The following is a 19,909-nucleotide window of genomic DNA, read 5'->3' as shown; positions in this document are numbered from 1 at the left end:
ATAGCACTTGCATTTATACATAAGATGGTAATTCGTCAAATGAATGTTAAAACGGCAATCTTAAATGGTGAATTAGATGAAAAAATGTTATATGGAATGACTTAAAGGGTTTATCTTTCCTATTCAAGAAAGGAAAGTATGTAAGCTTGTAAAGTCCTTGTATCAATTAAAACAACAACCTAAACAATGGCATCAAAAGTTTGATGAAGTTGTGCTAGCTAACAACTACAACATCAATTAATCTAACAAATGTGTCTATTGTAAGTTCTGTAATGGTAAAGGTGTCATCATTTGTCTATATATGGATGACATGCTAATCTTTGGTATTGATTTGGAACAACTGGAGGACACAAAAAGGTTCTTGTCAAAGAATTTTGAAATGAAAGATATGGGTGTAGCGGATGTTATTCTTGGTACAAAAACAATGAGAGACAATAATGGCCTAACATAGTCTCATTCTCATTACATTGAAAAGATTGTAATGAAGTATGGTAAGTCAAATTGTATGCCAATATCTACTTTTTATGATTGTAATATAAGGCTATTACTTAACAAAGACAAGCCAATAACACAAAATGAATATGCTAAAGTGATTGGATGTCTAATGTACGTTATAGTGTGTACAAGGTCGAACATTACTTTTGCGGTTAGGATGCTAAGCCAATTTACAAGTAATCCAAGTAAAGAACATTGGTATATTGCTCATAGAGCTCTAAGGTACTTAAAGAGTACAATGAATTATGAGATTTTTTATTCAAGTTTTCCTTCACTTTTAGAAGGGTATACAGATATTAGTTGAAACTCAAATAAAATAGATCATACTTCTACAATTGGTTGGATTTTTACAATTGGTGGGCGTGCTATTTCTTGGGGTTTTAAAAGACAATCTTGTCAAGCAGACTCCACCATGGCAATTGAATTTATAGCTTTAGCATTTGCCACCCAAGAAGCAGTAAGGTTGAAAGATTTACTCTATAAAATTTCATTGTGGCTTAAACCAGTGGCATCAATCTTGATACATTATGACAAAGAAGCAAAAATATCAAAGCCATATAATCAAGAATACAATGGAAAGTGTCGATACATTGGACTTTGACATAACATTGTAAAACAAAGAATTAGTGAAGGTATAGTCACTATAAGTTATATGAGGTCTTGTGAAAATTTAATGGATTCATTTACCAAAGGTTTGAAAATGAACTTGGTGATAAAGACCTCAAAAGGGATGGATCTCAAGCCTATCAACTAAATCTCTTATGGTGGGAGCTTACCTCGACACTTGTGGCCAACTTGCAAGTCTTAGGTATAGACCATTCTACCACATGGATGATTGTAAGCACTAATTTATATTTTCCATCCCAAGGAACATACTGCTTGGTTCCCGTAATGTGTAAGGTAACATTAAACAAAAGTTCTTAATAGAACCATAACATGTATATGTTGAAGTCCTATAACTATGGGGTACTTTCGATAGGGGCTACTTATGTGAGTGGAAATGTTGTTGCTTCTAGGAGCTAAAGGCTTAACTTTTACAACACTTATGAATGGATGCAAAACACAAGGTCATAAAAAATGTGTTGGCAAAACTAGATACAAAGTGAGTAAAGAAGCTTGTGTGTGTTTAGTGGCCTAACTAGTTAAATAAAGAATCAATGGTTCAATGCTTAGTTAACCACTCTATTCAGACTAGAGCCAACCACACTCACTAATTGAAGGTTCAAATCTACAGGATATCTTCATTTATACACAAGATTCCCGAAGTTGTTGCTATTTAAAAATTTTGAAAATGATGAGGGATTGTTGGTTTGTTTTCAAAATAAAAGGTTATGTCACATAATGAAAAGCTATTTTAGCTCAAAGGTTATGCCACAAATAGTGACATAGTGTGACTATTGAATTGTAGGTAGGTTTTTTATATGAATAGTTACGTCTTTTGGTAAAGTGACATATTGAAAAATACCTTGGAATCCAAAGAATATGAAATAATTGGAAAAACACCATAGCTCAAAAGTTTAGATACAAAAAGTTATCTTTTCATATTATAGCTTAAAGATTATATCTTATAGAATAAATGGTTGTCCTTTCATAAGGTGATTATTGAAACAATACCTTTATCCAAGGATTATATCTTACAAAATGCAAAGGTATCTTTAAGATAAAGATGCGCCTTGATGAAAGGGTTGTGTCCTTGAAGAAGAGATACTTGCAAGCCTATATAAAGGCCTTACTGCCAACCATTTTAATACACCAAAAACAAGTAAAATATTAGTAAAAAAATTAAGAGCAATACAAGTGTTATGTTCTAAAATTAAATATAAACATTTGAGTTCTCATCATCTATCAAAGGAATCCAAATTACTTATAAGCTACTTCTTACAGAAAGTAGGCTCTAAGGTTGAACAACTTTACAAAACCTTAGGTATATCTAGCGATCTACTCTCGTCAAATGCAAGATAAAGTTAGATGTTGACTTCATTATATCTCTAAGGCTATTTGCTTTATTTCCTTTTGTATAATGAGTGGTATGAAAGACTCACCTTGAAGTTAATTTTCATCTAAACCCCATTTGCACCAACACTTTGCTAATCCAATATGGAGTCTGATTCAGCTACTTTTTCCTTTCTAGTTAGTTTTCAGAAAAACTTCCAAAGCTAATTTAATAGCATAACTCTTAAAGATATGTGATAAGAAAGGCTTCACTTCTTTATTCCAAATTAGCTTTCATTTGCCTATTTTACTAGAAATTACATTGTTTAACTATTTAACTACCTGTAATTGAACGTGAGAGAGTAATTGTATGCAAAATTAATTAAGAAAGTTCTCCCAAGTCATTGCAAGAATCTGTAAGTGCTATTACTTTGTAGAAGTGTTCACAAGTCAGGCCACTGGTCCAGACCCGCAAGGGAATTAAAAAGCACAAAAAGCTATTAAAGTTTGTTAAAATAGTTTGATAATTTTTCTTACCTCTCCATGCTTTTTCTTCTACTTTTACCCTTTTCTTCTTCTTTCTTCTCTTTCATTAACATTTTTCATTTAAATATTTATATTAAATCTTAGTAACCTTTTTTAATAATATTTAGAAAGAAGAAAGAAAGAATAAAAAAGCATATAAACTTTTCTTAAAAATGTTTTTCTACGTAACTTTTATTTTATTTTTTGCCTCTCCATTCTTTTTATGAATTTATCAATTGTGAGATTTTCAATTTTTATTTTTATTTCAAAGTTTTATACCTTGAGATGATGGGAGCTTTGGAAATGTGCATGACATCTAATGTATGATTTTCTCCTCCTTTTCTTTTTAACTAATATTGTGAACTAAGAAAGACACCATCTAATTAACACATGCACGGCTTGTTTTACAGTGATACTAGCATAAACCAAATCTCTTTGCTTTGGATTAGTCAATAAAAGGAGATTAAAAAAATAAAAACTCTTCAGAAGGCAGCATAAAGTATTGGATTAATTTATTCTTAAGAAAAGGACATTGATGTTAGTAAGCAAAAATTGTCTTTAATATTGTTATGTGGGGGTGACTTTGACCTAAGAATGAAATTGAAAACATGACTTTGACCTAGCAAAATTGTATTCAATAGTGTTTGTACATTCTCTCAAATTTCCACTTTTGTTTTATTTGGGCCAGTAATAATGAGCCAATAGGTTGCCTGAGAATGTTAAAATTTAGATTTGGATTTAGATGAAATCCAAAGGGGACTTTAACATTCCATTGTAGGATTTTAAATTGATTTTTGGATGTAATTAGCATTTGTCGAATTTAGCTCAATTATAAATCTCGTCCTTCTTGAAATTTATAATTTTGAATTCCAAATCTAAAATTCATCGAAACAAAAAATTAAGATTAATTGGGTTTAAATGAAAAAGTTTAAAATATAAATTCATATCTAAGTTCAAAGTTGTGTTTCCAAAGGCAACGTGTATATTATCCATTGTCTTGACATTTATTTTTGTTACACAAAAAATGAATAAATAGAAATAATAAAATTAATAGAATGAAAATAATTAATCATATAGCCTTGACAATATCCCAAAGAGACCTTAGCTTAAATCATATAGCCTTCGCACAAAGGAGATTCAAACAATCAAAGGAAAAAATGGAAATAACTCAGAAAGTCAGAATTGATATAGAGAAAGGGAAAAATTATGTAGGTAAATATTTTATGTGTTGACTTGATTCCATATTTTATTATATTTCTGTATATGATCTCTGCAGTGTAATGGTTGTAATTGAGATAGCATTAATATAACATTTTAATTAATATAACTTTATTCTCTTGTCAAAAATATAAAAAAGAAATCTATTAAAATTTGCCAGATTACAAATTTATAATTATGCCACTATATATTAATTTGACAGAAAAACATACTAGAATAAGTATAGGATTGATGCAATGAACAGCTTAGTTGTTAGGACTTGAACTTTTTATTTGGAAAGTCTTAGATTCTAATCTTAGGGAGCTAAAAGATCAATACATCATTTTCCGTAACATATAAATTCAATGGGCTTACACGTGTACCCAAAAAAATATAATAATACAACACATGAATTCTAACCAAAAAAGTAAGTTCTCTAATAAAATATTTATTATTTTTAAAATAAATTTTCAATAAAAAATTCCATTAAAAATAATCAAATTTTTATGAAATTTTTCACCTAAAAAAAAAAAAGCCATATGCAAATTTCTTACTTTTCTTTTTTGTGATGAATTTATAACAGAATTGTTTCGGTTGGAATCCGTTGAAATATAAGAAAAATAAATCTGACGAAATTAATACCATTGAAAATTGATGATGTTTCTTGGTAGTGTTTCCATTGTCTTGTCAATCTGTTGGGTATGAACTCAATGTGAATTACTTCAAAACTTGATATTTTTTTCTTCAGTATTCGTTACAGTTGCAGTCAAAGTAATGGAGATATTGAATTCAAAATCTAGAAGAGTTTGATATCAGACAAGCAGTCATAGCAAGTAATGAGGTTACACCTCGTGAAACAGAAATTCAAGATCCGTAGAATTTCCAAGTCCAAGGTCGAAAATGGAAAAGGTGGATTATATATATATATATCATCCTTGAACTGTATTTAACTTCCACAATGAATAAATTAAACGATTAATTAATAGTTAGCCCCCCATTTTAGACGCTACACTAAATAGCTATCTTCAAATGTGAAGTGTGTACAAACAAAAATGCAACGTGAAGTCACCTGACTCTTTGTTTTGTCTTCCACTGTTGTCCCATCTTTACTTACCAATCCGATAGATAAAGAAAGACCCCTTGAAGAATTAATTTTTTCCAAGTAAACTCCTTCGAAGAAAGCAACAATCTACAAATTTATTACTCCTGTGTCGTCTTTGACTAGTTGTTCAGGTGATTAGAATCTTTGAAACAGTTAAGGTGTAAATAGAATTAAAGTTCGATATTGTGGAAGAATTCATTTCCATGCTTTGAGGTGCCTTCTTGCAGAACTTGTAGACTAGTCTCAAAGATGGTGAGGCAACCAACATCCTGGAACAGAACATTTCTAATGAAAGGAACATGGAGCCCTGAAGAAGATCAGAAGTTGATTGCTTATATCATGAGATATGGCATTTGGAATTGGAATGAAATGCCCAAATATGCTGGTATGAGACATCTCTAGTTCATTTAAGTTTAACTTCAATGAACAAGAACGAGCTATACGGATTTACTAAAACTTAAATTTCATCAGGATTTTCTAGTTATATATAGTAGTCACTTGCTCTTCTTTTTGATTGCTAGGCTTGTCAAGGCCAGGGAAGAGTTGCAGACTTCGTTGGATGAATTACTTGAGGCCTTACATAAAGCGTGGAAACTTCACCAAGGCAGAAGGAGAAACCATATTCCACCTGCAAAAGATGCTAGGAAATCGGTTAGTAGTAGCACAACAACAGCAATATTTACAAAACATAAAATTATAGTTAGGGTTTTGTTTTATCTGATTTACTCAAGCTTTAATATTCAGATGGTCAGCAATTGCAGCAATGCTACAAAGAACTGACAATGATATAAAAAACTATTGGAACACTCGCTTGAAGAAAAGAGTGGAGAACAATTTAGCGTCAGCAACTGCATCACCTACAGCAAATAATTCAGGTATCGAACCTGAGCAGGAGAATTCCTCTGATGCTGATTCCTCATCCCTCAATACTTTGGTGGAGTTGGACTCAGCGTTGAAGGACTTCCCAGAACCAGCCGCTTATGAAATTTCTCCATCAGAGAACGCTTACACAGTAGAGGACAATTTTGTTTCATCTCAAGAGTCTTGGGAAATACAGAGTTTACTGGAGCAGCCACTGACGGAAGTAGCTTTTGATTCTGAAGATTGCCAAGTCTTGTCACCAAATTCTCAGCTATGGCTCCATGAGTCCTTCTATAATCCTGAGGATGATTTCAGGGTCAATCCATTTATTTAGTGCATGAAGAGTGAGCTGTGTCAGCATGATCAATTCGTTAGAGAGGATGGAAGTCAATAAGCATTAGATATTGGATGCTTAAAGTGATATTGATCCCATTTGAACGTACTAATTATGCTGGTTTGTGCACTCATGTAAACATAGAGGCTGGAAAGTATTTTAATTAGCAGAACTAGAAACCAAAAACATATATATGTATGTGTCATATCTTGGTGATCATCTCTATGGGTTTACAAGTAGCAAGTCTTGTAAGTTGTAAAGAAAAAAACAAAAGAAGAAAACGGAAACTTTACTCAATCTAATACTCTAAGCCAAGAATATTGATACAGCCGCACCATACTGGTTGTAATCTAGCATTATTAGGGTTATTGCTCTCTGCATCATTCTTGAGCTAGTTTTGTTTGATGGTGTCCTCGAATCTTGAAATACTTATAGAATTTTCGAAAGGGATGACCAAGGCATTCATTGAATGTTTTAATTAATCAGCTTAACAACGATTAATTATCTCAGGTATGTTTCCAGCTCATGTTGTTTAGTGAGGTTGGGGAAGAAATTCAGGTTATTCGAGCAAGGAAATGAAATAAAGAAAACCAGATCATGAATTGAAGCCTGTTTGGCCTCAGGTTTTGTAGTAGCTAATTTAGTCCCGAAAGCAATAATTAGGCCGAACAAGGTTTTGCAAAACCAGCTTTTAGCTTGTCCGGTATGTCAAGCTTAGGATCATTGAATTTCAGCAAGCAGATGAAAAATTATATATGGTCAAAATATAATTTTAAATCATATTACATATGGTCAAAACTAGGGTGGGAGGACATGTTTGTGCCATCTACATAGCCTTGACAATATCCCAGACTGACTTTAGCTTAGATCTATGTTTGCTCAACTTAAGGACATTTTGGAAAAGAAAAATAACTATGAAATTCACAATGAAAATTTCTAAGTAAATTCTTTTTTTTTTTTAAAAATACTTCTGCACTGAATCTCTTGAAGAAGAACAGCTATATATGAATTGGCTCTTTTCCTTTCATAGATTTCGGCTGTCAAAATTTGAGCAAATAGCTTTTTGGTAAATCTTACATGGAAACTTCAAGGAAAGGAATTTGATATCATGTGTGGAAGAATAGAATAATAGTCCTATTGGATTCACACAAAGGAGATTCAAACGATCAAAGGAAATTGGAAATAACTCAGAAAGTCTGAATTGATATAGAGAAAGGGAAAAATTATGTAGGCAAGTGTTATATGTATTGACTTCATTCTATATTTTATTATGTTTTTGTATATGAACTTTATAGTGTATCTTATAAAAAAAAAAAACAACTCTATAGTGTATTGGTTGTAATTGAGATAGCATTAATATTACTTTTTAATTAATATGATTTTATTCTCTTATCAAAAATATAAATTTTCCAAGATTAAAAATTTATAATTATGCCACTATAAAAATAATTTGACAAATAACAAATAGTAATTTGTCCAAAATAAAACTCCATTCTCTTGTCAAAGTTACTAGTTTAATGATGTTTAGTTGTTGGTTTATTTGTGAGGTGTTTTATTATATAATGATATGTTTTAAGATGTAAATCTGATTTTTTAAATGTGTTTATGCCACAGAACTTTGTTGGGTTATTATCTGTATGGTATATTTTTATCAACTTTCATAATATTGTCTGTAAGATACATGCTAGAATAAGCATAAGATTAATGTAAGGACCACCTCAATTGTTAGGACTTGAACATTTTATTTGAAAATCTTACATTCGAATCTTAGAAAGGGTTGTCCATTAGATGAAAGATAAATGCATCCTATTGTATAACATATACAGATTGAACAGACTTTGCACATTTTTTTCTCCATCAGTTCTAAATTAAATTCATTTTTCCATTTTCTTCTCAACCTCTTGGGTATGGACTCAATGTGAGTTACTCTCTTGAGAACCTTGATACTCTTTCTTCAATATATTTGTTATCCGGGTAAACTTTCAAAAATTCCTTCAAAACATTTAAAAATGACACTTTGCTCCCTATTGTTTCAAAAAGATGTTGTTGACCCCCTTAATTGTTAACACTGTAAGTCAACCGTTAAAAAAGATTAGATCTAATAGTACATAAATATTTTAAGATATAAATACCTATTATATTATTTTTTAAATTTAAACATGTTCTCTTTTTTAAAAAATTTTGCTTTCTGCTCCCTTAAAAACCGTAATGTAAAAAAAACACCTAAAAAATTTTGATTTGAAAGCTTAGAAATTTGAAGTTGTAATTGTTTTAAAAATCAAAAACTTCTTTCATGAGGTAAAGTTTTTATCATCAAACTTTTTATTTCTCCAATAGTTTGAGAATTTTTTTTCATTTAAAAGAATGTATTAAAAGTATATCTTTTATTTAATGATGGATATTTCAAATTTCATGATGCTGGTCAACAGATTAATTTTTTACTCTAATTTTGTTGAAAAATTTTTCCCAAAATTTGTTCTTTGATATTGGGGTTTAGGGTGTTATAAAAAGATTTTGACTTATTTACTTTTTACAAAAAGTTTTACGTTTTTTTCTCTTTGTCAAATATTGAATTTTATTAAGTATCAAATTGAGATAAATTACTGCATTTACAAATCTCATTATGGAATTATATTAAGTTTTAAGTTTTTTTTTCTTTGTCAGATATTGAAATTTATTAAATATTAAAGTGAAGTTTATTAAATTTTAAAAGAAAAAATGACCAAATATTACTTAAAAGGACATTTGTATCTTAAAATATTTATGTAGTATTGGGTATAATGTTTTTAAATGTTGACTAATGGTATTCATAATTAAAGGATCAAAAACATTATTTTGAAATAAGAGGGATTAAAATATGTTTTTAAAATATTTTGAAGTAGCTTTGTTGATTTTACCTTGATTATAGTTAGCACGCAAAGTAATAGATATATAGATATTGCAAATCAAAATCTAGAAACAGTTTGGTATTAGGCAAGCAGTGACGTGAATACGCAGCTGTGCAATGAGTACAGACCCTTTTACTAAAGAGGCCAAACGTCGTGAAATTGATATAGACCATGTCATCCTTGATCTTATTAATTTCCTCTCTATAATTAACTCCCAGAATTAATAAATTAATACTTAGCCCCCCATTTTGGACGATGCACTCACTACATTCACATGTGAAGTGTGTTACATGCAATGTACAACAAGAAATGCAACTTAAAGTCCCTCGACTCTTTGTTTTGTCTTTTACAGTTGTCTCATCTTTACTTACCAATCCAATAGAATAAAAAAAGACCCATGGGGGAATTTTATCCAAGTAAACTCCTTTTTGCCCTAAATTGTATTCAAAGAAAGCAACAAGCTAGGAAGGAACGTACAAATTACTAAATCTGTGTCTTTGACAAGTTGTCAGGATGATTAGAATCTTTGAAACATTTATGGTATAAATATATAGAAGCAAGAGATTCAAGTTCGATATGGTGGAAGAAATCATTCCGATGCTTTGAGGTGCGTGCTTGCAGAACTTGTAGAGTAGTCTCAAAGATGGTGAGGCAACCAATATCCTGGAGCAGAACATTGCTAAAGAAAGGAACATGGAGCCCTGAAGAAGATCAGAAGCTGATTACCTATATCATGAGACATGGCATTTGGAATTGGAATGAAATGCCCAAATATGCTGGTATGAAAAATCTATAGTTCATCAGGATTTTGTAGTTATATGTAGTATTTACATGCACTTCTTTTTGATTGCTAGGCTTGTCAAGATCAGGGAAGAGTTGCAGACTTCGTTGGATGAATTACTTGAGGCCTAACATAAAGCGTGGAAACTTCACCAGGGAAGAAGAAGAAGCCATAGTCCACCTGCAAAAGATGATAGGAAATCGGTTAGGAACAACACAACATAAGATTATAGTAAGCATTTTTTTTTTCTTTTTCTGAATTACTCAAGTTTTAATTATCAGATGGTCGGCAATTGCAGCAATGCTGCCACAAAGAACTGACAATGATATAAAAAACTACTGGAACACTCGCTTGAAGAGAAGAGTGGAGAACAATTTAACATCAGCAACTACATCACCTACAGGAAATAATTCATGTATGGAAATCGAGCAGAAGAATTCCTTTGATGCTGATTCCTCATTCCTCAATACTTTGTTGGAGTTGGACTCGGCAATTCCTACGTTGGAGGACTTCCCACAGCCAGCCACTTATGAATTTTATCCATCAGAGAACACATACACAGAGGACAATTTTGTTTCATCTCAAGAGTCTTGGGAAATACAGAGTTTACTGGAGCAGCCACTGACCGTTGAAGCATTTGACTCCGAGGATTGCCAAGCTATGCCGCCAAATTCTCAGCCGTGGCTCCATGAACCCATATATTTGTATGAATCCTACTCTAATCCTGTGGATGATTTCTGGGTCAATCCATTTATTTAGTGCGCAAAGAGTGAGCTGATCGCTTCCCCATTTCCTTCTTTCTAAAAAAAAAAAAAATTTGGGGGATTTGAGCTGTGTGTCAGAGAGTTTGGATGTCAATAAGCATTAGATGTTGGATGCTTAAGGTGATATTAAACCTATTTGTACATACTAATTATGCTGGTGTGTGAAATTATGTGATCATAGAGGCCGCCAAAGTATTTTAATTAGTAGAACTAGAAACCAAAAACATGTATATGTATCTGTCATATCTTGGTGTGATCTCTATGTGTTTACAAGTGGCAAGTCTTGTACGTCAAATTTACTCAATCTAGTACTCTCAAGGCAAGAATATTGATGCAGCCGCACCATACTGGTTGTATGCTAGCATTATAAGGGTTATTGCTATCTGCATTATCCTCGAGCTTGTTTCGATTGATGGTGTCATATAACCATGAGACGCTTAAAGAATTCTCGAAAGAGATACCAAAACATTCATTGATTCTTTTAATTAATCAGTTTAACAATGATTAATTATCTGACATTCTTCCAGCTCATGTTTTTTAGTGAAGAATTCAAGCTATTGAAGCAAGAAAATGAAATAAAGAAAACTAGATCACGAATTAAAGCCTGTTCGGCCCCAGCATTTGCAGTAGCAAAATTATTCCAGAAAGCTAAAACTAGGCCGAACAAGGTTTTGCAAAACCAGCTTTTAGCTTCTCTGGTGTATGAAGCTTGGAATCATTGAATTTTAGCAGGAAGATGAAAAGCTATATGTGGCCAAACAAAATGAAAACTGGAGAAATGTAGGATTGCCTTGCAGCAGGAAGGAAAACACCAATTTCTGCAGAGAGTAAATTGAAAAGCCCATCTCTTCAGCGAAAGGTTCTTATTCAAATATCTTGTCGCCATCTTATTAACTCAAGGAGCCATGTATTTCAATACTAGTAGTGGTATTCAATGACTAGGCGGCCCGCCCAAGCTTCAGGTCAATCTCACTAGTGGGATTTGAACATAATTTTATAATGTTCAATTACAAGGTTGAACCTAGTAAGAGGGCAGGTTTACAGGTATGATTACATCTTTTACAAGATTGGTTGTAGATTGAAATTAGGATAGATCACAAAGATCACAAGATGAGGTTTCAACTTTGGCTTTTCATGCATTTTGTTCTATTTCAACATTTATCCTTTTTTTTTTGTTTAAAAGTCATTTTATAATTAAGATAAATTAACAAAAAAAAGTATAACTAAGTATGTTTAGCCATTAGTAATTGGTAGATTGCATATATTTTTTTATTAGAAGAAAATAAAAATAATAAATTTATGAAAATTTTCATAATATGGTTTAATTAAATTGATAGTGTCTCTAAGAAGATCTTTCATAAGCATGGTATCGACAAGATATAAAAAAGTCATATTCACCAGAAAATCCACCAAACAATTGGTTTTCTAATACATATAAATAACAATGACTAGCCATTCCTCCCTCAACAGATATTTAATAGCCAAAGATAAATCTAAATTAACATTGGTCTCATCTGTTTTCATTTCAATCACTTATGCAACGTTTTTGTTGCTCATAGTTAAAATCACCTTGCAAAATCTCTCATCCTAAGAGTGAGTAAGATTGGACTGAACTAATGACTTGACCAAATCGAATGCATTTTGAGTAAAACGATTCGTCCAATAGATCCATTGGGTGTATTGGTCAAAAAATTTGGTTCAACTAGCTTATATATTTGGTTCTCAATTTTAAAATTTTTGAACCAAGCTGACCAGAAGACCAAATTGATATTATATATAAATATATATAATATTATATATATTATTTTTATATTTATGTAAAATGTATATTTTCATTACTAATTTTTATTTAATATTTTAAAATTATGGATGAAATTTATTGAATTGAATATTTTAATTTGCAAAACAATGATAAAATTTTAGTCCTTTTGATCCAAAGTAAACCAATCTGACCAATTCGATGTTTGATCAGTTCGATCTTTTTTTATATTTATTCAGTTTTAATCAATTTTTTAAATATATTTAATCAGTTTAGTTCTTAAGTATGACAGATTGAATTGTCCAATTGCTCAACCTTATCTCATTGTATGTCAACGACAAACCCCACTAAACATCTCACAACTCTGTTCGATATATAAAACAGTTTTGAAGTTTTACCAAGAAATTACATTTCCAATTAACATTTATTTGATTTAATCATTCCATTTATCTAATTCATATTCAATAGATATTATTTTAGTTTAACAGTGATAATTATCTTAAAATGGTAGATTGCGAATCATTTTAACAAGAATGATTCATCAAAATTCCTTGGATGTCGATTTTACTATTGACCCATCGGATCAAAACAGTTTCTCTTCGGGTCCACTGCATGGATGGTTCAATAGCAAAACCGGCTTGGGTGATTGTCACGAGTGACCAGTAAACCGGTCCGACCGTCCAGCCAATGTTGCCAAAATTATGAAAAAGTTGAGGCACGCCAGCCGCCAACTAAAATGAGACTTGGCAAGGTGTGGTGAGGTGTATACTAAAGTGGTGTATATGTTTTGATTCTTTTAATTTTAAATCGATCAATCAAACCAGTTGGACCAATATTTTAACCTCTATGGCTTTGATCAGCTGCACGATTCTAAAAGCATTGGTATGCTTTAGACATAGCTTTATTAGCGTTTTAAGGTTTCTTTTTGATATGCTTGTACACGTTTCACAAAAAACACCATTGTTTTAGCATTTTTCTTTATTTTCATATCAAATTGAAAGAAATCTTTATTCTACGTGCAGGAATGGTTCCTATGAATGAATTTGAAGTGAAACTGCAATCGGATGACTCAATTGAAGATAATGACAAGCATACCAATTACATTAGCCAACACATTCAAGAAGAAAATCCCAAGAATCTTACCAGTATTAGATCTGGTTCAATGAACATGCGGAACCATGTGAAGTTGAATGAAGCTATTCAGACTCATTTTTCAATCAGTAAACAGACACAGCTAAACTTTAGTAAGGAAAACCTGAAGAAAATTGAAAAGCAACTGAAGCAGACGTTTATTGAATTTTATCAGAAACTTACGCTTATCAAGAACTATAGGTATCCGAGGCTAATAAGCCCATAGATTTGGTTGCTTTTATATCTTTTATCTTTAAATAATAGAATTTAATCTTTTTCTTTTTTTTTTTACCTTTGAGAACAGGTTCATGAATTATTATCATTCTCTAAAATCATGAAGAAATAAGATAAGGTATTAAGATATAATTTTATCATGTATTTCTTTTATAATCCTTTCTATTTGGTAATCAACTATGGCTCTGTTGCCTGTTGGTCTTTATGCTCAAATTTTTTCTGCTATTGTCATATATCACTTTAAGAAAGGCATCAAGAAATTATATGAGAATAATGGAGAATTCCTATCTTGGCAGCTCTGACGAAGTAAGTGCCTCATTGATAATGTGCAAGACTGGCAACCTCATATTGAAAGTTCATTACTACTAATATAATGTTGTAAACTTCCTATTAGTAATGTAAATTAGTAAATACATGTGTTCCTAAACAGAAATTTCTCTTAAAATAGTTGTGGTAACTTTTTTTGAGTCCCTGATCCCTTTTCTAAACTTCTCTACCAACTTGGAATTGAAGGTAACCAAGCTAATGGACAGGGTTGAAGCTACATTCATCAAACATTTTTCGAATTCAAGCCATAGTAAAGGAAAGAACAAGCTAAGACCAAAAACAAAGAAAGAAAGGCATATAATATCATTTTGTACTGGTAAGATGCTCAATTTAGTATGGAATAAGGTCTTCCAAGTAGAGAATGCTTTGAGGGTGTTTCCTAAACTCAACTCGAGGTTGAATGCATTGATTGAAAATTTCCAAGTCTTTTTGTTGGCTACATAGCAGCTTTGATACTAGCTCTTATATTGATCGTACATGCAGGCAATCTCCTCGATAAGCAAGGAAAGGCTCAATACATGGAAAGCATGTTTCTGCTTTATAGGTGATTGCTTTGCCATCGACTTACCTCAAGCCAGAAAATTTTTAATTACATTTCTAAATCTATTATACAATGCCTATGCATCTGGCTGAGTACCTTAGGATTTAGAGTTTCTAATTAAATAACAACCTCATTATGATTAGTGCACAAGATTCTTTGCTTTTGATGTATAGCCTTATGCTTTCTTATTGAATCCATAATCCTTGTGAGTGATATGAAAATAAGAAGAAAAAGATAAAAACAATGGTGTTGACTGTGTGTGGAGAGGAAGGAAGAGAATAGAGTAGTGGATAAAGAGAAAGATGATTCATTAGTCAGCAAACTCAAAATATATACAAGCAATATTTAGTTAACACTTGTTTACAATAAGGGCAAGTGTTCTTAACTTTAACATGCACAAAGACGCCTCATGTCAACTGGTATAATTCACCTAATAATCAGCACAACAAAGCAAAATACATAGTAAAGCAAAAGATAACATCAATGCATGCTCAGTTAATGCATGCTTTATCTCTAACACTCCTCTTTAAAGTCTGCATTGACAACATTCAATTTAGTTCTTAAAGTTTCAAATCTAGACTTAGGTAGAGTCATAGTCATAATATCTACTAACTAATTTAGAGAAGAATAATATCCAAGAAAAATTTCCCCACTTCTTTCAGCTTCTCGGATGGCATGGAATTTAACCTTTACGCGTTTAGTTTTACCATGAAACACAAGGTGTGATAGCTATTGCAGACTTGCTATAAAAAAAAATACTTGTAGAAGTTTTCTATATAAAAGTTAACTCCTTCAATATCTTCCTTAACCAAATAGCTTGATTAGTAGTAGCATTGGCTACTATATACTCTGCCTCAACTGATGATTTTGCAGTCACCACTTGCTTGTGTGAATTCCAGGAGATAGCTCCATTGCTTAAGGAGAAAATGTAACCAGATGTATTCTTGGAGTCATCAACACTTCTTGCCCGGTAACTGTTTGAATATCCAATCAGATTAATCTCGTTCAACCTTTCAAAAAATAGACCATGGTGAATATTGCCATTCAGATATCTGAGAATGCATTTGGCTGCAGCAAAATGAATGTCAAAGGGCTCTCTCATGAACTTGAATAGAAGCCTTACTAAATACATTAACTCAGGTCAAGTTGAACAGATGTAGAGAAACTTCCAATAAGACTTCTATAGCAAATAGCATCCTTGAGTTGCATCCATCATCTACAGTCAGCTTTTGATTTACTACAAGTTGAGTGGAAATAGACTTGCAGTTGCTCATGTGAAACTTGATCAAGATATCTCTTATGTAATTTCTTTGTGACACAAAAATGCCTTTACTTGTTTGTCATATTTGCATCCCAAGAAAATAGTTCATCAAGCCTAAGTCAAACATACTAAAATTCTACAACAGCTTGATAAGAGTCCGGCTCTAATATAAGCATCAAGCTTCTGTGATAAATATAATCAAGTCTTTGAATATCTCTCATTGCATAATGTCATCATCATCATCTATTTTTGGCATTTGATTTGCAACTTCAGTTTCAGTTTCAATTGGTTCATGAAGTTCAATTTTGAATGGAGACCCCACTGTTTTTTATTTAGTTTTCCTTCAGTTCCATCTTGCATTTTCATCAAAGATTACAATTTTGGATACAATGACTTTATTTGATTTTACAAGATATAATCTGTACCCTTTGGACTGCTTACTGTAGCTAAAGAATATTTCTATTTCTAATTTAGAATCAAGCTTGGTTCTGTAAGTTTCAAGAACTTGATGATAGCAGAGACTTCCAAATACCATAAGATGATCAACTGAAGGGTTGCTGTTGTACCAAGCTTCATAAGGAGTAATTCTTGACAAAGCCTATGTAGGTAATCTATTGAGCAGATAAACAACTGTACTACAAGCTTCTGCCCAAAATTTCTTAGGAAGATATTTTTCAAACAACAAACATCTCCCTATATCTAAAGTTGACTTGCTCTTTCTTTCACTTACTCTATTTTGTTGAGGTGAGTGAGGGACTGTGAGCTGATGATGTATCCCATCAACTTCAAGATATCTCTCAAATCATGATGAGCTATACTTCCCATCATTGTCTGATCTCAAGCACTTCAACTTCAAAGTAGTCTCATTTTCAACCATGGCCTTAAATTTGATGAACACTTCAAAGGCTTCATGCTTAAATTTAAGAAAGTATATCCAAGTCATTCTATTGAAATCATCAACAAAGATTATAAAATACTTATTGCCACTTAGAGATTCTTGGCTCATAATTCATACAATATCTGAGTGGACCAAATTGAGCCTACTCTTTGATCTTGTCAAGCTAGCCGAAGGATATGGCTTACTAGTCTATTTGCCAGACTTGCAGATATTGCAAACTGATGATGATATACCTGGCTTAAGTAGCTTCTCAACTAACTTTAGAGAATATAGTTGATTTACATAATTGTAGCTACAATGACTAAATCTCTTGTGCCAAAGTGAAGATATATCAGTGTTGCTAGAACTGACTTGCATGGATGCATCAGTCAAATTAACAAGAAAACACCTATTTCTCATTGGCACATTCACTAATAGATCACCAGATGGATCATAAATAGTACAAAAACTATCTTTAAACATAAGTGTATAATGTTTTTCCATCATCTATCCTACACTAAGCACATTATGTGCTATGTTTGGAACTAAAAGAACATTATCAACATACCTCTGACTAAATGGAGTTTTTATGCCCATTGTTCCTTTGCCAACAGCATTCAAGTACATTCTATTTCCAATTTTCACTTTAGAATGATAACATGTATCAAGTTGAGTGAATAACATTGAATTTGGTGTCACTTGATTTGAGCTGCCACTGTCCAGTAGCCATTGTGCATATCAGTCATATTATTGTAGGTAGCCATGAAGAGTTGCTCTTATGAAGATTGAACATTCTCAACTGCATTAGTGATCCTTTCATTTGCATTAGATTTGTTCTTACAAACCCTCTCTACGTGACCTAACTATTTGTATGCATTACACTTTACATCAGGCCTGAACTAGCAATATGCCTCAATATGACTCCTTTTTTTGCAATAAGGACAAACAAGGAATCTAGTCCTTCTGTGTTGACCTTTTCAACCTTGAGTACTTCCGTTCTCCTTATCCTTGATCTTGCTTACATTTTTCTTTGTTGAGGTTTCTGCATGTGCCTTACCTTTCATTCAAGTAATGAAGGCAAGGTCAGTTTTTTCATTCTTTCTAGCAGCTCTCTTTTGTTCATCAACTTTTAAATGTTCACCAAGTATGATTTGGTGAGCTGAGAAATGTCTTGTACATGTTCCAAGGATGATACAGTAGCATCAAACCTTTCAGACAAGCTTATAAAAACTTTATCCACAACTTTATCATCATATACAGTCTCTCCCAACAATCGAATTTGATTCACCACCTTCATCATAGCACCAATAAACTCTTGCACAGTTTGACTGTCTTTCATACTCAACAATTCATATTACCTTTTGAGGTTCTAAAGTCGAATCTACTTGTTTTCCATAGATCCTAAAAACTCTTCTTCAAGCTTATTTCAAGCTTGTTTTACTATCTCGCATCCCATGATTTGACTGAAAATAAACTCAATAATAGTTGAGTGTATAAAGGATACGGCTCTATATTTCTTTGCTATACCCTCTTCATGTTACTTCACTTTCTCTGGTGTGGCATTATCTTTCAATGTTAGTACTTCTGTCTCGTTTCTACTGCATTTCATAGATTGACTCCTCTAAGGAATGCTTTCATTCTAGTGGCCCAAATAGGATAGTTGGAGCCATCGAAAATGGGTGCTATTTGCTGTGTGATAGTTGAGGCTAACATTGTGCTTAGAAATAAACCTTTGATGAGTAAAAAATGAGTTTTAACAAGTGCACAGATAAGTTATAAGCTCTGATACCATGATATGAAAGTAAGAAGAAAAAGATAAAAAATAATGGTGTTGACTATATGGGGAGAGGAACTAAGAGAATAGAGCAGCGGATAAAGAGAAAGATGATTCATTAGTTAACAAACTCAAAATATATACAAACAACATTTGGTTAACACTTGTTTACAATAAGGACAAGTGTTATTAACTTTAACATGCAGAAAGACACCTTATGTCAACTGGTATAATTCACCTAATAACCAGTACAATGAAGCAAAATACAAGTAAAGTAAAAGATAACATAAATGCATGCTTAGTTAATGCATGTTTCATCTCTAATAGTGAGGACTTTCAATTTTAGAACTCTGTTTCTTCTAATGATATTGGACTATTATGTGCTTGACAAAGGATACTTCAACTATTTTGCAGCTTGTTCACATTTATTGTTCTACATATGCTTATGTATGGAGCCAACATCTATTTTTGGAGGTGCTATAAAATCAGCTACACCTTCATATTTGGCCTCAAGCAAGAGACCGACCTAGGTTACTGAGAAATTTTGCTCGAGTTTTGGTTTTGCAGCACTAGCATAGGCCAGTGTGATCTCAAATCTTGACATAGAGATAGACCCTAAAACAGGAGATTACAAAGCACTCACAGAACTAATTCTCCTAATCTTGGTCACGGTAAGATTATTGAGCTACATTGTTGTACATTCCTTGATCAATCCACTTTCCTTTTAACCATTCTTGAACTCCAATATATTTCCTTTCGTTTGTGTAGCTTGTAATTGTTATATTAATCTGCCTATTCAAAACCCTATATGGCTCAAGTCACTTATTTTTCTTGACAAGTTTGTTTCACTATATTTGTTCTCCTCTCTTCAAGGTAAAGCATCAAAGGAAACATCATTGAAGCTAAAATGGATGACTCATAAATAAGAACTCAACAAAGATTGTTATTTTTCTTTCCATCTCTCGTTGTTGTAGGTCAAATTCTAGGATTTTTTCTTGGCAAATCGGTTAACTAGTAGGTATAAGAATGGCCTGCTTAATTCATGAATCTTTTGTATTTACTGTTTTCCTTCTTTAGATGGAAAAAGGGAGATAAAAGGTTTAATTCTTGTTTTTAGGTGCAAGCC

At 32.2% G+C, this 19,909-nt stretch overlaps 3 protein-coding genes across 3 annotated transcripts in view; 2 read left to right on the top strand and 1 right to left on the bottom strand.

Moving 5' to 3' along the window:
- Nucleotides 1-5,500: 5,500 nt before the first annotated feature.
- Nucleotides 5,501-6,446, top strand: LOC110428757 (transcription factor MYB63-like). The gene is made up of 3 exons (XM_021444671.1): nucleotides 5,501-5,636; nucleotides 5,773-5,902; nucleotides 5,996-6,446. The coding sequence occupies exons 1-3, from the start codon at nucleotides 5,501-5,503 to the stop codon at nucleotides 6,444-6,446; spliced, it is 717 nt and encodes a 238-aa protein (XP_021300346.1).
- A 3,531-nt stretch (nucleotides 6,447-9,977) lies between these two features.
- On the top strand, nucleotides 9,978-10,874 carry LOC110428756 (transcription factor MYB72-like). The gene is made up of 3 exons (XM_021444670.1): nucleotides 9,978-10,113; nucleotides 10,189-10,318; nucleotides 10,397-10,874. Exons 1-3 carry the CDS (start codon nucleotides 9,978-9,980, stop codon nucleotides 10,872-10,874), a joined length of 744 nt encoding a protein of 247 aa, XP_021300345.1.
- A 4,769-nt stretch (nucleotides 10,875-15,643) lies between these two features.
- Nucleotides 15,644-19,909, bottom strand: part of LOC149526203 (secreted RxLR effector protein 161-like) — a 9,429-nt gene continuing 5,163 nt past the window's right edge. The window contains exon 2 of the mRNA XM_089785706.1: nucleotides 15,644-15,993. Coding sequence (XP_089641832.1) covers nucleotides 15,644-15,993 — 350 coding nt within the window. The remainder of the gene's footprint in view (nucleotides 15,994-19,909) is intronic.

This window comes from Theobroma umbraticum, unplaced genomic scaffold (genome assembly GCF_002168275.2).
Source record: "Theobroma umbraticum cultivar Fairchild unplaced genomic scaffold, ASM216827v3 scaffold_69.0, whole genome shotgun sequence".
NCBI lineage: Eukaryota > Viridiplantae > Streptophyta > Magnoliopsida > Malvales > Malvaceae > Theobroma > Theobroma umbraticum.
The sequence above is the reverse complement of the archived record's forward strand: the minus strand, read 5'-3'. Positions and strand labels throughout refer to the sequence as shown.